General features: G+C 53.9%; 2 protein-coding genes across 3 annotated transcripts in view; both read left to right on the forward strand.

Moving 5' to 3' along the window:
* Positions 1–219: 219 nt before the first annotated feature.
* Positions 220–6,968, forward strand: Arsi (arylsulfatase family member I). The gene is made up of 2 exons (XM_020157781.2): positions 220–943; positions 4,401–6,968. The coding sequence occupies exons 1-2, from the start codon at positions 633–635 to the stop codon at positions 5,803–5,805; spliced, it is 1,716 nt and encodes a 571-aa protein (XP_020013370.1). The 5' UTR covers positions 220–632; the 3' UTR covers positions 5,806–6,968.
* Positions 6,969–12,944: 5,976 nt separating this feature from the next.
* Positions 12,945–15,161, forward strand: part of Camk2a (calcium/calmodulin dependent protein kinase II alpha) — a 59,070-nt gene continuing 56,853 nt past the window's right edge. The window contains exon 1 of one of the 2 annotated variants that reach the window (XM_020170174.2): positions 12,945–13,235. In XM_020170174.2, the coding sequence (XP_020025763.1) occupies positions 13,174–13,235 (62 nt within the window). In that variant the 5' untranslated portion in view covers positions 12,945–13,173. The remainder of the gene's footprint in view (positions 13,236–15,161) is intronic. The other variant, XM_020170175.2, reaches the window with a different exon arrangement.

The following is a 15,161-nucleotide window of genomic DNA, read 5'->3' on the forward strand; positions in this document are numbered from 1 at the left end:
GGCCTGGGCTCCCCGCCCGGAGGAGGGGCCGTGCTCAGCGTCCCGCCCCTCCACCTGGGGCTCGGCCGGGCAGATGTTACAACTTTTCGCATTCTCTCCCTTGGTGTCCCCTCCCAGACCCGCCCAACCCGTGTCTCCCTCCCTTTCCCCTCTGGGGTCCTGCCCACCTCCCTGCGGGAAGCCGGGCCGGTCTGAACACTGCAGGCGGGGTGCGAGGCCGGGCCAGGGGCTGGAGGGTCTGGGGGAGGAGAAAGGGAAAGCAGAGGCGAGAGAAATTAGGAGGCGGGAGAAATCGGGGGTAAAAAGGCAGAGGAGAGTCAGAGGATGGTGGAAAGCACTTTTGGGCAGCCGCCACGCCGCGTTTCAGGCTGGCCGGGCTGAACTCGGGGAGAGGGAGCGAGGAGGGCTCAGGGCGGGCGCAGGGCGGCCGGAGGCAGCTGGGCGCGGGCCTGACCTTCCCAGAGCGCCCACCAACCCGCTGCCACTCCAGAACAAGACACCCGCCCCCCACCCCCCGGGGCGCGGAGCGCTCTCACAGCACCCAGGCCTGCGGGCAGGTCGTGCGCCCTGGGCGCGCGAGGCACTGAGGCCCCTGGAGCCCTGTGCGCCTGGGCGCGCGGGCCAGCTTGGAGATGCACGCGCTCACTGGATTCTCCCTGGTCAGCCTGCTCAGCTTCGGCTACCTGTCCTGGGACTGGGCCAAGCCAAGCCTCGTGGCTGACGGGCCCGGAGAGGCCGGCGAGCAGCCCTCGGCTGCTCCAGTCCAGCCTCCCCACATAATCTTCATCCTCACCGACGACCAGGGCTATCACGACGTGGGCTACCATGGATCAGATATCGAGACCCCTACGCTGGACCGGCTGGCGGCCGAGGGTGTCAAGTTGGAGAATTATTATATCCAGCCCATCTGCACACCTTCGCGGAGCCAACTCCTTACTGGCAGGTAGGCATGGGTCAGACCCTTGGGGCTGGATGCCCAAGCCCCACATTCACCCCCTTGCTAGATTTCCCCTTCTGGAACAACTTTTTGCTGGGACCTGGGAAACACCCCTGTTATGGGATCATTTTGCCTCCAGTTGGCAGTGAGATCATTGGTGAGTCCTCTGCCCTCTCAGGCCCTCAATTTCCATATCTTTAGCACTGAATGGATATGATTCGCTCTCCCTCTCTCCATTTCTCTCGTGTTCTAGGACATGCACATTTCACAAATGTGGAGGAGACATCTGGTCATCCCTTTGTTGGAGGAATATGGCAGCCCCTGACATTTATTTTAAATAGACCCTGAGCCTCTGTGCAAGTCACTTGACTTCCCTAAGCCTCTGTTTCCTTGTCTTTAAAATGGGTTGAAGAACAGTTTTTGTCTTGAAAAGGAGCTATGCAAAATGCGCTTAGCTGTCAATAAATGGCAGCCTCTATATCAGTGGAAAGATTTGAGTTCCCACAGTTCCAGTGACTACAATGGAAGAAGACCAAGGAATTGATAAGTGGGAGTAAAAGATGCTGTGACCCGTGTAGCCTTAGGCTGGTTACCTCACTTCTCCAAGCCTCTGCTTTTCATTTGTAGAATCCTCCCAAGTTGGCTGGGAGTCCCAGGAGTGCTGCTTTCTCCTAAGAAGCTGTCCCCAGGTGGGGCAGCAGAATTACAGGATTAAAAGAGCTGGGAAATGGGGTGGGGGGGGGCAGTGAGGCAGGCAAGCTCTGGACACTTAGGAGAAAATCCTTTGGCAGGCTGAAGCTAATCCTCCTTGGAAGGAGGCCAAGGCATGCTTTCTTCAAGTTCCACCCCAGAGCCACTAATGTGATCTCAGGAGCCAGACTCCTTGTCTCCCTGTTTCCTGGACGGGAGAAACTGAGGCCTGGAGTGGGTGGGGGGCCTGAGAGGTCAGGTGCTAGGCAGGGCTCCTGGAGCTGGGAATCAAGTGGTCATGCCCTTTCTTCCTTCGATCTGGCATTTATATCCAGGAACTGAGAGAGGAAGAACAGGAGAAAGAGGAAAAGGGGTGGATGTGGATGTAGACGTGTTACAGGTGAGGGCTATTCAGACCAGACGTCACAGATATCTACTAACCTGAAGAGGGAGGAGGGATCTGCATGCTGAGAGTTTTGTATTCATTAGCATTTCTCTCCCTAGAGAATGGTAACTTTTGGTTTAAGCGGAAGAATGAGCAGCCAGCAGGGCAGCACTCCAGCCCACTGATCTGTGAAGTTAGCAGTGCATGGCACCGAATGGCTGGCCAGCACCTGCCCTCCACCCTCTGCAGCTGGCTCCATCTCCCAGATGCTTACTCCTTTCCTTGCTGTTCGTTGATGCATCAGGTTATGTTTGGTGGAGCTGGGGAGAGCCAAAGTTTCTTGGATTACTCATTCGTAAATGGGCTTTGGTGATTTAACTGGCCCACCCACCAAACAAGCCAGTGCCTCACCCACTCCACCCTTATGCAGAGAAGCAGAGAAGCTTGGTTGGGACTCAAGGCCCTAGGCGCTTCTCTTATCAGTCCAGTCACTTATGAGTTTGAGTGAGGCCTGGAGAAGCTGTATCATGTACAGATTTTGAGCATGAGTTGGGTAGACCTGGGTTCAAAGCTTAGTGCCTCTGCTTGCCAGCTATCTGACCTTGGCCTTGTTGTTGCACTTTTGGGAGCCCCAGTTTCATTGTCTGTAGAAGAACAGTAATAATAGTCTACACTATGGTTTTTTAAAATGAATATTAAATGAAATAATGTATGTGTGTAGCACATAGTGTTAAAAATGGCCTTAAGATAAGGGAATATAAACAGAGTGGGGGAAGGGAGGCTGGAAGGTATCAAGTGCGCAGGTCTTGGTTAACATGGGTGCCTGGGGAGAAAAAGGTGTGGGATTCTAACATTCTTGGGAAGTTCCAGGCTTCTTTTTTACTCTGGGACTTTTAAGACCTCATAAGCAGATCAAATGGGGGCCTTGACCACAGAAGAGGGACGATGGGCTATAAATGGATAAATGAACTTCAGAACTCTGCTAACATTCCACCTACTGCCACCTCAGGACCTTAGCCTGTGTGAGTGACCTGGATCAAGGGACCACAGCAGACACGTGGGAGCTAGTCTCATAAAACTTGGGAACTGGGTGGGTCTTAGAGATCTCCCATTCCAGCCAGCTCACTCACACACATGAGCAGCTTAGTTTGCTGGAAAAGAACCCTGCCTGGACTCGGCTTGGATTTACCTTCAAGTCTCAGTCCTGCCCCTGACCCCTGAGTGACTTTGAGCAAGGCCCTTCCCCTCCTCTGACCTTAGTAGATGACTAAACTAAAGGAAGTACTAGTTCCTTTCTGGCGATAAAACCCTCTGTCGTCATTCTTTCCCTCATTCATTCATTCATCCATTCGTTCACTCTACAAGCAACTGAGTGAGCTTTAAATATCAGCAGAGTGCTAGGAATACAGAGTAAAGGGCCCAAGAGTATGTACAATTGAGTATAATCCCATGGCCAAGTAGGTCAATGTGGTGTGCTCTAAATGCTGGAGGAATCCAGAGGCAAAAGTGGGTTGCAAGAGACATTACAATTGGGGTAATATTTGGGCTGGGTCTTCAAGAGTGAGTGGAGTTTGCGTGGGAGAGCAGGACTTACTGTAGGCCCTATGGCACATTAGTGGCTTAGAGCTCAGGGACTCTGAAGTCTGTAGCCAGACTGCCTGGGATAGAAATCCAACTACCAGCTGTGTGACTTACCAAACAAGTGATTTAATTTCCTGAGCCTCCAGGTCCTTATTTGGGAAATGGGAATAATGACATGTACTTTCTGGTTTGTGGTGAGGATTTAGTGAGATAATTCAAGGGGCTTGTTGCAATGCTGAGCACACAACGAGTGCATGGTGTTAGCTATTATTGTCGTTGTTGTTGTTATCATTGGCAGTGCTGGAGACTGAACCCCAGGCCTTGCACAAGCTAGGCAAGCATTCTACCACTTGAGTCATGCCCCTAGCCCTTTCATTTTTATTTTTGAGATGGTCTCAATGCCACCTTTGCCAGGGCTGGCCTTGAACTTGAGATCCTCTTGCCGCCTCCTCCTTCTCCAGAGTAGCTGGGATTGCAGGTGTGAGCCACCACTCCCAGCTTGTTATTATTAACCTTAGTCCAATCCTTAACTCCCCACCTTCCTAGCTGTGTGATCCTGGGCAAGTGGGTTAACCACTCTGAGCTTCAATCTCTTTTGTAAAATGATAGCACTATCTACTTCAGTTATTCGAGAATTCAGTGAGAGGGTGCTTACCAGCCCCAGTAACACCTGGTGATTATTGTTACTGTTTTTGCTGGTGGTGCTAGACCAGAGCCCACCATGGTGTGTTATTAGGAGTTGGTTGGTGGGAGCAGTGGTCCACAGCTCACCTGTGCCTTACCTGTTCCTTCCCCTCCCCACACCAGGTACCAGATCCATACAGGACTGCAGCACTCCATCATCCGCCCACGGCAGCCCAACTGCCTGCCTCTGGACCAGGTGACACTGCCCCAGAAGTTGCAGGAGGCAGGTTACTCCACCCACATGGTGGGTAAGTGGCACCTGGGCTTCTACCGGAAAGAGTGCCTGCCCACCCGCCGGGGCTTCCACACCTTCCTGGGCTCGCTCACAGGTAATGTGGACTACTACACGTATGACAACTGTGATGGCCCGGGAGTGTGTGGCTTTGACCTGCATGAGGGTGAGAGTGTGGCCTGGGGGCTCAGTGGCCAGTACTCCACCATGCTCTATGCCCAGCGTGCCAGCCACATCCTGGCAAGCCACAGCCCCCGGCGGCCCCTCTTCCTCTACGTGGCCTTCCAGGCGGTACACACGCCACTACAGTCACCTCGAGAGTACCTGTACCGTTATCGCACCATGGGGAATGTGGCACGGAGGAAGTACGCAGCCATGGTGACCTGCATGGATGAGGCTGTACGCAACATCACCTGGGCTCTCAAGCGCTATGGTTTCTACAACAACAGTGTCATCATCTTCTCCAGTGATAATGGTGGCCAGACTTTCTCAGGAGGCAGCAACTGGCCCCTCCGAGGACGCAAGGGTACTTACTGGGAAGGTGGGGTGCGGGGTCTGGGCTTTGTCCACAGTCCCCTGCTCAAGCGGAAGCGACGGACCAGCCGGGCACTGGTGCATATCACCGACTGGTACCCAACGCTGGTGGGCCTGGCAGGTGGCACTGCATCTGCAGATGATGGGCTAGATGGCTATGATGTGTGGCCGGCCATCAGTGAGGGCCGGGCCTCGCCACGCACGGAGATCCTGCACAACATCGACCCACTCTACAACCATGCCAGGCATGGCTCCCTGGAGGGTGGCTTCGGCATCTGGAACACTGCTGTGCAAGCTGCCATCCGTGTGGGTGAGTGGAAGCTACTGACGGGAGACCCTGGCTATGGTGACTGGATCCCACCGCAGACACTGGCTGCCTTCCCTGGCAGCTGGTGGAACCTGGAGCGGATGGCCAGTGTCCGGCAGGCTGTGTGGCTTTTCAACATCAGTGCTGACCCTTATGAACGGGAGGACCTGGCTGGCCAGCGGCCTGATGTGGTCCGCACCCTGCTGGCCCGCCTGGCTGACTATAACCGCACAGCCATCCCTGTGCGCTACCCTGCTGAGAATCCCCGGGCCCATCCTGACTTCAATGGGGGTGCTTGGGGGCCCTGGGCCAGTGATGAGGAAGAAGAGGAGGAGGAGGAGGAAGCCAGGGCTCGAAGCTTCTCCAGGGGCCGTCGCAAGAAAAAATGCAAGATCTGCAAGCTTCGATCTTTTTTCCGTAAACTCAACACCAGGCTGATGTCCCACAGGATCTGATGGGTGGGGTGGCAGGGGTCTTGGTCCCCCTATATCACTTCCCCACTGGCTCCCTGCTCCTCAGGGAGAAGTCTGAGGTCAAGTCTCCATCTGCAGGGAATTGGAGGGTATAGAGGCCCTCCACTGAATAGGATGGGATGCCTGGGTCCCAGTCCTGCCCTTCTACTGACTTGCTCTGTGACCTTAGGTGACCTGCATCAGCTTTCAGCACGTCTCCTCATCTGTGAGATGAGCTCTATGACTTCATGACTCTGGTGTGCATCAGTGCCTGGGACTATGATAGAGGTCCTGGCTGACCTTGCCACATAACAACTGACATAAGGCCTTGTCCTCTCTGTGGTGCTGCTTGGGTGAAGGGCCACATGGAGGCAGCTCCAGGACAGACACTAGCTGGAGCCCAGCCATCTGGCTGCTCTTTTAGGTACCCCTTCAGAGCTGAAGGGTGTAGGTGCAAGGTTGGGAGGTTGCCCATCCTGGGTCTTCAAATGTCTAGGCCAGTCTTGGGGCCAGATAGTGTGGGGATTCATGGTGGGAAGCTCTTCTTCCAGTCTCCCAGGATCCAGAGAAACTGGCTGGGTCCTTAGCTGCTGCAGTATCAGGAATGGTGGAAATAGCTGTGAAAAAGAGCCTCTGAACCAATCATCTTCTTTGATCTTGGGTAGAGTCCTTCCCCTCTGGGCCTCAATTTCCCTACCTACAAATTGGGTTGCCGGCCCTGGCTCTGCCTACCTCACAGCACTGCAGAAGACTGGCCAAGCTAATAGCTGTGGAAGAGCCTGTAAACTTGATTAAAGTGCCATTATAGGGCTGGAGGCATGGCTCAAGTGGTAGAGCACCTGCCTAGCAAGTGCTAGTCCCTGAGCTCAAACCTCAGTACCACACACACACACACACACACACACACACACAAGTCATTAAAGTGTTATCACACAGAGACAAGGGATGCATACTGTCTGTGAGCTCCTGTGTGTGCATGTGCATCCTGGGGCAGCTGGGAGTTCATAATTGGCTGAGTGAATGGCAGAGAAGGTAGACATCCTGACTAGGAGGCAGAATCTTAGGGAGTCCTGTTACAGATTCACTATGTGACTTCAGGCAAGACCCTGACCCTCTCTGGGCCTCAGTCTCCCTACGTATAGTGGATGAGCTAAGAGCCCTTTCCATTTGGTCACTCTGGGCGTCACTGTGTGTGTGTGTGTGTGTGTGTGTGTGTGTGCATCTGGGGGGGTGGGGCACGGGCTAAGTGATGGGGAGGAGGGGCGTGGGGGTTGCAAAGCCTGCTTGCTGCATAGCACGGCTCCATCCGCACACTGCGTTCTGCATATCTCCCTTCAGGTTCCAGTCGACGCAGTGTGTGTAGGCGAAGGCCCTGCTGTGAATTTTGAAAATAGTTATTTTTGTCACTGGCAAAGGAGGCCTGTTAGGACTCATCAGCTTGTGGATGAGCAGGATGGGTGGGGGTGGGGTGGGTGCGGTGCAATGGTTGCAGGGCTGCATCTCCACTGCAGTGACCAAGTCTTGGAGCAAGGGTCTGGTCTGGCCCACAGGGTGGAGGTGACTATGGTGTCCTAGGCCCTTCCTCCTGGCTCTGTTTTTTGCCTCTTGTCATCTTTCCCACATGGACTCTTTCTTCTCTGCCTCTAAGGTATTGATGACTGGCTTGTGGGGCAGGGGCCAGGGCTGACAGAGGCCTTTGGACTCTAGGGACCGTAGGATTTGTGTATGCTCAGGACGGAGGCTCTAAAGAAATCACCTGCTAGGTGACTCGGCCTGGTGTATCCCAGGGGGTGGACTGTCTTGTCTGCCCACTGCCCAGGATACTCCAGCTCTGCTGGTGCCCCTTCCAGCTGTGTGTTCAGGGCCTGACAGGCACACAGCCAGTGTTTTCTGTGACTCCAGGCTTGTGAAATTGCATGGACATTTTCCTAGGGCCTGCTGAGTTGCTTCAAGCTCCAGTCCCAGGCCCTGCTTCTCTTCCTGAGTCCCCTGCCCTTTAGGGCCCCAAGAGCAGAATCATAAATGGTTCTTTCTGCCATCCCCTGGCCACGAAGGCCTACTCCCTATGACCAACCTAACCCCAAGCAATAGACACCAACTGGGGACAGGGCTGGTGCCTGCTCTCAGATCCCTAAGTAGGAGGCTTGGCCAGCTCTCCATCTAGTCTCAAATCCAGTGCAGAGCTCACCTGTCTCAGAGTCCTCCTCATTCTAGACACCAACATAGACCAGCAGTCCTATTCAAGCTTCAATCTGAAGCCTGCTTCTGGGGAGCTTGTGCCTGGCCCAGCCCTCAGACTGGTGGAGGGTCTCTGTAAGCATTGCCTCGAGAGGCTCAGCCTAGCCATCAGGGTGTCCACCATCTCCCCATTCCTCCTTCACTTTGTGGCAGGTCCCTGGCTGGTACCACTGAACATATACTTATGCCACCTGAGCCCCTGAGGGGGAAGACAAAGAGAGGGCAGCCAGAGGCAGCCTTGGGTGCTTGGTCATAGGTCTGGGAAGGTGGAGCCCAGCGATGTTTGCTGTGGCTCCTGTTTCTCCCTTGGCTAGACTGGGAAGCTGCACACCTGTTAGCTAGAAGGGTCACAGCCAGGTAGCAGCCTATCCAAGCTGGGCTCTGGCTTCAGAGTCCAGTCCTCTAGGAGCCAGGAGAGAGCCCCACACCTGCCTGACCTCTTTTCACCAGGTCCCTCTGGCTCTGTTGGGTCCTAGGCAAGCACCCTGGCAATGCCAGGAAATGGAGCAGAGCCTGGCAAGGAAAGGAACTCAGGTTGTCATCCTGACTGCCCCTTGTATGTGAAACTGTCAGAGGGGCGTGTTCCCTCTCTGGGCCTTGGTAGACATCTGTAAGGGCCTTGTGCTCACTGGAGGACTGGAAGGGCCTAATAACCCCGCCAGGGGTGTTAAAGTCACACAGACCTGAGCCCCAGCTGTGTGGGCTTGGGCCACACAGTAAGTAATACCACATCTCTGCAAATTGGGCACGGTTGCATGTGCTTGCCTTGAAGTCTAAAGAGTGCAGGGCCTGGCTCCTGATATGGGAATTAACAATCTTCATATCCTTGGAGTCAGAGAATGAGTATTTTGTCTCCAAACTTCCCAGGAGGAAGTGAAGGTCCCACTGGGGAGAAGACCCACTGCCAGCTCTCATGGCATTGGAAGTTGGGTCCCCTAACTTCAGGGCACTGTTGTACAGCCCTTGGCTCAGCAGCCTCTGCCCTCTGTCCCATGGCTCGCTTTGCTCTCCCTTGCAAGGAGAGCCCCTACGGGGAGCACATCAGGGACAGTGCTGCCCTTGGACAGCCTCTGCTTTCAGCCTGGTGTCACTCACTACACTGCATTCACCCAATCTCTCTGCCCCAACCCTTGGCAGGATTGTTTCTTTCCTGGCCCACTTTCCACTGATTCTGCCCCCAACACTTGCTGCCCTTAGTGGGACAGGCCCCATGGGAACTCTTCAGATGGCACGTTTTCTGTGGTTCCTGCTCAGGCCCTGCAGGACCCTGTGACACTCGGGCATATGCACGTGAGCACGTGGGTGGATGTGGAAGGTAGGATTTGAGTCAGCTGTCACAGTGTCACTAGGGCTCTGATCCATCACTCAAGAACTCAGTCACTATCCTTTTGCCCCTCCCCTCAACAAGGGCACTGCCTGCGTTTGCATGCTGTCCCCTGTTCTGGCATGTCATGCCAGCTCAGCAACCTCCGGGCCCCCACCTCTGGCCACCAGCCCACAGCACAGAGGCCTGCTCTTGAGTACCACACACATGGTGCACACAGGGGCGCACGTGCCTTCCGTGGCCCTGGGGAGTGGGGAGTCTGGCAGGAACAATCCCCCTGTTGCAATCATCAGCTCATTCAGTGCCACACAGGCATGGCTGGCTCCTCGCTGTCCGCCACCACCGGGCACAGCTGCCAGCCTTGCAGGCACAGCAGAACAGTGAATTAGCTGTGGTGCCTCCTCATCAGAGTGGCAATTGCACTCAGTAAGAACGTGCCCATCAGAGGCAGTGCCCACACCTCTGAACTAGGCTCTAGAAGATTCAGGAGTGTGTGCACACATGTGTGCAATTCCTGCCCAGGAGATCTCTACCTCTTCTGCCTTCCTCTCCGTCCAGTGATCTCTCCACAATCAGGTGGGTCTGCAGCCTGGGACCTGCCCATCCCCCAGAATGGGAAAGAAAAGTGTCAGAAATCAACAGACAGAAAGGAGGGGAGATAGAAATGAGAGCAGATGTGAGAAGGAATGGGAAAGACAAGGAAAACTGAAAAGGAAGGAGGCAAAGAAGGAGAGGAAGGAAAAGGAAAGAAACAGGACGAGCAGACAGACAGGTGACTTGTCCCTGTCTCCTGCAGGCACCTTGGTGACCTCCCCATGCTCCCTTACCTGGCTATCTATATACCTCTGTGCCTTCTCATTGTCCCCTGAATCACTGTGTGCTCTTCCAGTGACCATGCCAGTCTCTCCCCTAGTCTCTGAGCTGCTCCATTTTGTCAGTGGTGGTGGTGGGCAGGGCGGGGAGGGGGAGAGGAAACAGTGGTCAGACCTGTGCCAAGCCAAGAAGATCTATCACCACCTTTGTTCAGAATGTTAGGTTTCCATTAATACAGCCCGTAGCACATTTGCTTTTTGTTATATCAATTATTTTTTTCCAGTGCTGGGGACTGAACCTGAAGCCTTATGCATGATAGGCAAGCATTCTACTGCTAAGCCACACACCTTGCCCGTTTTACTGATTTTGAAGCTGGAGGTCCTAGTGACCACCTCTTCTTCTAGCCCCAGCCTTTTGTTCGACAGGAATTTCTACAAATGAGGCCTGGGTAAGGTGATGTCCAAACCATGAACTAACCTCCTGTAGAGACTCAAGAGAACAGCACCAGAAAGTCCTGGGCCTCAGAGATGGTAGTGTGTGCTTCCACGATTTGGAAGGCATGTAAGGGAAAGGATTTTGAATTCCTCAATAATAATAACTCCCCCTGTATTGGGCATGTAAAGTGTGTCAGCTACCATGTTCATTTCATTTCACCCAAGAAATAGCTCTGGAGGTACAGAATGTTATTTACCCAATTCTGCACATGAAGAAACTGAAGTCCAGAGAAGTTAGGCCATTCATCCAAAATCACACAGCTTATAAGTCATGTAGTCACTCTAAGGAGTAATCTACACTGTTTCCCTTGGGTAATGCAGGTGACCTTATGGTCACCGAAGCTGTTCCATTGCTTTCATGTGTGGAGGCCAGGAGGACAGCCTGGAGACAGGTTAGAGGGTCTGGGGAAGAGTGGGTAGCAGGGCAGCCCTTCCCCCACCACCCTCCTGCCTCTAGCTTGGCCACGGTGTTCTGTGCCCTGCCTGCTGCCCACTGGCTGTGCGGCCCCCGAGGGCAGGCCTTTCCTCTCTGCCACTGAATTACCACGTTGGCGGCAGAATTGGGGAAGCATGTTGTGCGCAGAAACAAAACCAAGTGGTTTTTCCTTTTTCCGAAGGTGGTAATGGTGCAATTAGTGGCTAAGCCATTACCCTCCTCCCTTACTGCCTCCTTCCTTCCCCTCCGCCCTCCTCTGCTCTTCTGAGAGAAGTGGCTGGTGGGGCACTCACCCTTCATTCTCCTCATCCCTGACCTCTGCAAAAGGGCAGCGATTCCCTGGAATGTGTCCAGGGTCCCCTGGATGCAGGTGAGCCAGGCTCTTGTTGGTGCTGGAGAATACCCAAAGCCAAAGGTACACGCAGGGCCATCTGGGGTGGATGTCCAGAGCATTTGGATCTGTGCTTCCTTTCATCTGCCCTACACTCACTGAGGGCAAAGGCTGGATCACAGTCTCTGAAATGAGCTGAGGAGCCTTTCTTTCTGATAGAGGGGTGGCTGTGCAAGTCCAAGCCATAGTGTTGGGGTACTCATGACCCCACTTTAAGCCTTCCCTCTCCTCTTCTAGAAACTGAAAAAAGACCTCATGTTTGCCTACTTTCAAAAGGCGCCCATGGCCCTCGGGCCAGTCCAGCTTTGCAATTTCTTCTGCATGGGGCAGCTTTATTCCTCTATTTATACAAGGGAGCTGGAGGCTCAGAGAGGGTCAGTGACTTGCTAAGGGTCACACAGCTAACAAATGCTACAGCTGGAATTTGAACTCGGATCCTTAGTCTTAAACTCTAGTCCCTTTCCTTCTTAATCCCTAGGCCTTGGATATGGCTGATGGTGTGAAGAACTGACGTTGACAGGGAAGGTGCCTAAAGAATTTGGGAATGAAGACATCAGGGTAGGCAGGTCTGTGCCCTGGCCTAGTCTTGGGTCAGCCAGGCTGTGCTTGCCTCACTGTGCTGCCTCTTGCCTCTTTACCTTGGTTTGAAGTACAAGCAGAAACTGGGACAGGAGCTCCAGGAGACCAGGTCTCTTGGTCCCTTTGGGGGCACGGGTGGGGGAGAGGTTGTGGAAGATGCCTCAGGAGGAGCCCAGCTGTCACAGCTGTGAGGTGGGTGGCGGTGACAGGCAGTCAGAACTATTCCTCTCCAGATCCTGGGGTCTCCTCTGCTCTTTCCCCACTAAGCTAGAGTGACACAAATGGCCAAGGTGGCAGAAGAGCAAAGAGAGTAAGAGCAAAATAAGCACCCAGGTAAAGGCCAAAGCAAACCAAACCATAACCACAGAGGGAAGCTGAGAGAGAGAGTTCCAGAGACTACGGAGAAGAGAGAAAGAGATCCCAATGAATTGGCTGTTTCCCTGTAAACCTTAGAACCCAGCTGTTGCCAGGGCAACGGGGCAATACCTGTCTCTCCAGAGGAGATGAAGTTGCCAGGGTAACTACATCCTGTCTTTCCTGAGGACCATCCTAGAATGTGGCACCCACTGGCCGTTACTATAGCAACTGCCTCTTTGCCCCATTTAATCTCATCCCGTTTACTAAAAGGGCCTCATAGTTGAAGGGGGAAGGTGGGAAGAGAGAGGATCACTTGTGGACTAAGTTTGTTCTCTTCCTTCTTCTTCACCCCCCTCAGTCCCTCACTCCGGGGGGTGCCGGGTCCACCCGCCCCCGGGCCCACACAGCTCTGCAGTACTGTGTGCGATAGGGCCAGGGCGACTGGGAGCAGGTTTCGCAGTGGAAGGCAGGTGTTGGGGAGGCAGTTACCGGGGCAACGGGAACAGGGCGTTTCGGAGGTGGTTGCCATGGGGACCTGGATGCTGACGAAGGCTCGCGAGGCTGTGAGCAGCCACAGTGCCCTGCTCAGAAGCCCCAGGCTCGTCAGTCAAGCCAGTTCTCTGTTCATCCTCCTCCTCGGCAGCGGGCAGGCGAGTGGCCCCTAGTTCCGGGAGCAGAGCAGCAGCATCCCAGTCCTAGTCCTCCAGCCTCGAGCCTCGCCTGCCCGCCCAGTGCCAGGATGGCCACCATCACCTGCACCCGCTTCACAGAAGAGTACCAGCTTTTCGAGGAACTGGGAAAGTGAGTTGCGCCTCAGCAAGTACAGGAGGGTGCAAAGGGTCAGCCTCTTGGGCTGGGGTGTTTGTGCCTGTGTGGTGGGGGATCTCCTGTGCACACAGAGGAAGGCAGGCTGCACGGTTTGGGGACACTTGCATGTGCACAAGGTGTCCAGAGTCAAGCATAGACACATTTGTGGGTGCAGATGTGCCATGTCAGCTGGGTGTGTGTGTGTGTAAGGGTGACGAGTTCACAGCGTATGCCTGAGTGCACACACCCATGCACACGAGTGTTCACAACCTGGGCACACACAGATTCTTAGAAATTGAGGGTGAAAAGGGATTTTCCCACTCAGCTGGGTGCAAGCTACAGTCCTTTCTGTATTTTCATTTGTATACCTCCAGTGACATAGTGTTCACCACCTCCTGGGTAGGGCTTCCTGACTTTACTGTGCAGAGTGTCAACTTCTCCTTGTAAGTACATCCCTTCCCCACCTCCTCCTTCCCATTTCCCAGTAAGAGCGAGGCCATTGGTGCAGGAGGGGTTAATATGTGAGCAACTGATGTTGGGAGGAGGGGAGAGGCAAATCAGCAAGCTAGGGGACATCGCTGTTGCAGGGCTGTGCACACAGAGGCTGTGATCCTTTGGCAAAGTTGCTCATCTGTCATGCCTCTGGTGTTGATGAGAGAAGGATGGGAGGTTGAGGAGAGAGGAAGCCAAGGGATAGCCCAGTGGGCTGCAAGTGTCCATTGGGGAAGGTTCCTGGGTGCCCCTAGCACCCTGGGATGGATCAAGGGTTGGAGTGCAGTTTGGAGGCAGAGTGTGCTCCATGGGCAAAGGAACGCCAGTGCCCTGGTTGGTTCCTGCTAGCAGCAGGAGTCAGGGGAGAGGGGTCCTGTGTGCTGGTACAAGATCTGGATGTGCACACACCAGCCTGCATTTCGAGGAGGGGTCGATATATGTTGCTGTATATGGACTTTCAAGGAGAGTTGGTTGTGTTGTAAGAACTGATTCTGGGGTACACTTGTGTGCAAACATTTGTGTGTGTGTACCAGGAAGAGGTGGTTGTAGCTGTGATCTATGTGTAAAGTCTAAAACTGCAAGTGTGCCTTGCAAGGGTGCATGTGTATGAATATGCCAGGGCTGCTGTTAGAGTGCATGGGAGTGAAGGTGTGCACATGTATGGAGGTCAGGGCTGTGTACACACACCAGTAGACACACGTGTAGGGGGTCTGGAGGTGTGTAAAGATGCACATGTGAGACGACACAGTGGTGTTTGAGTGTGCACATCTGTGTGAAGACTGGGGGCATATACACAGAAAAGTGTCTATGTGTGTACATGTATGTGTGCGTACATATGTGAGGCTGGACTCACAGGCTCTTGTGGGCGTGTGGGTGTTATAGGCATGTGTGAGCTCATGCTGGTGTCTGCATATGTGTGGGAGGTGGGCCTATCGCTGTGTATAAGCAGAATGCTTTCACACACATTTGCATACCCAGACTATCCTGAAATCTACAGTCACACACCAGCTCCCTGGTGCAGACACACACCCTTGTGCAGATGTGTGCTCATGCTTGTCTGCAGACTTCCTGCCTATTTCAGTGTGTCTTTTGTTAGGGCTGTTCTGGAGGACTTGGGTTGCCCTTAATCTTGAGCTAGGACCCCTCTCCAGTTGGTATCCAGTGCCCACTGGGAAACCAAGAATTCCCTAAGTAGCCAGGAGCTGCCTTTCAGGGAGTGACCAAGGCTAGGTTCCAGCAGGACTGCGTCACAGAGCACAGTGAAATGGAGTAGAGATGTGACTCAAGTGTTCCAAGTGAAACAAAGTGCTGTTTTGCCCTGGGAGGAGATGGGCATCATCAAGATGTGATCCTCCATGAGCCTTCCCAGTTCTTCTGCCTGCCTGGATCCTCAGAGGGACCATAACAAGGACAGAATTTCAGGGGACA

This window comes from Castor canadensis, chromosome 6 (genome assembly GCF_047511655.1).
Source record: "Castor canadensis chromosome 6, mCasCan1.hap1v2, whole genome shotgun sequence".
NCBI classification, from domain to species: Eukaryota; Metazoa; Chordata; class Mammalia; order Rodentia; family Castoridae; genus Castor; species Castor canadensis.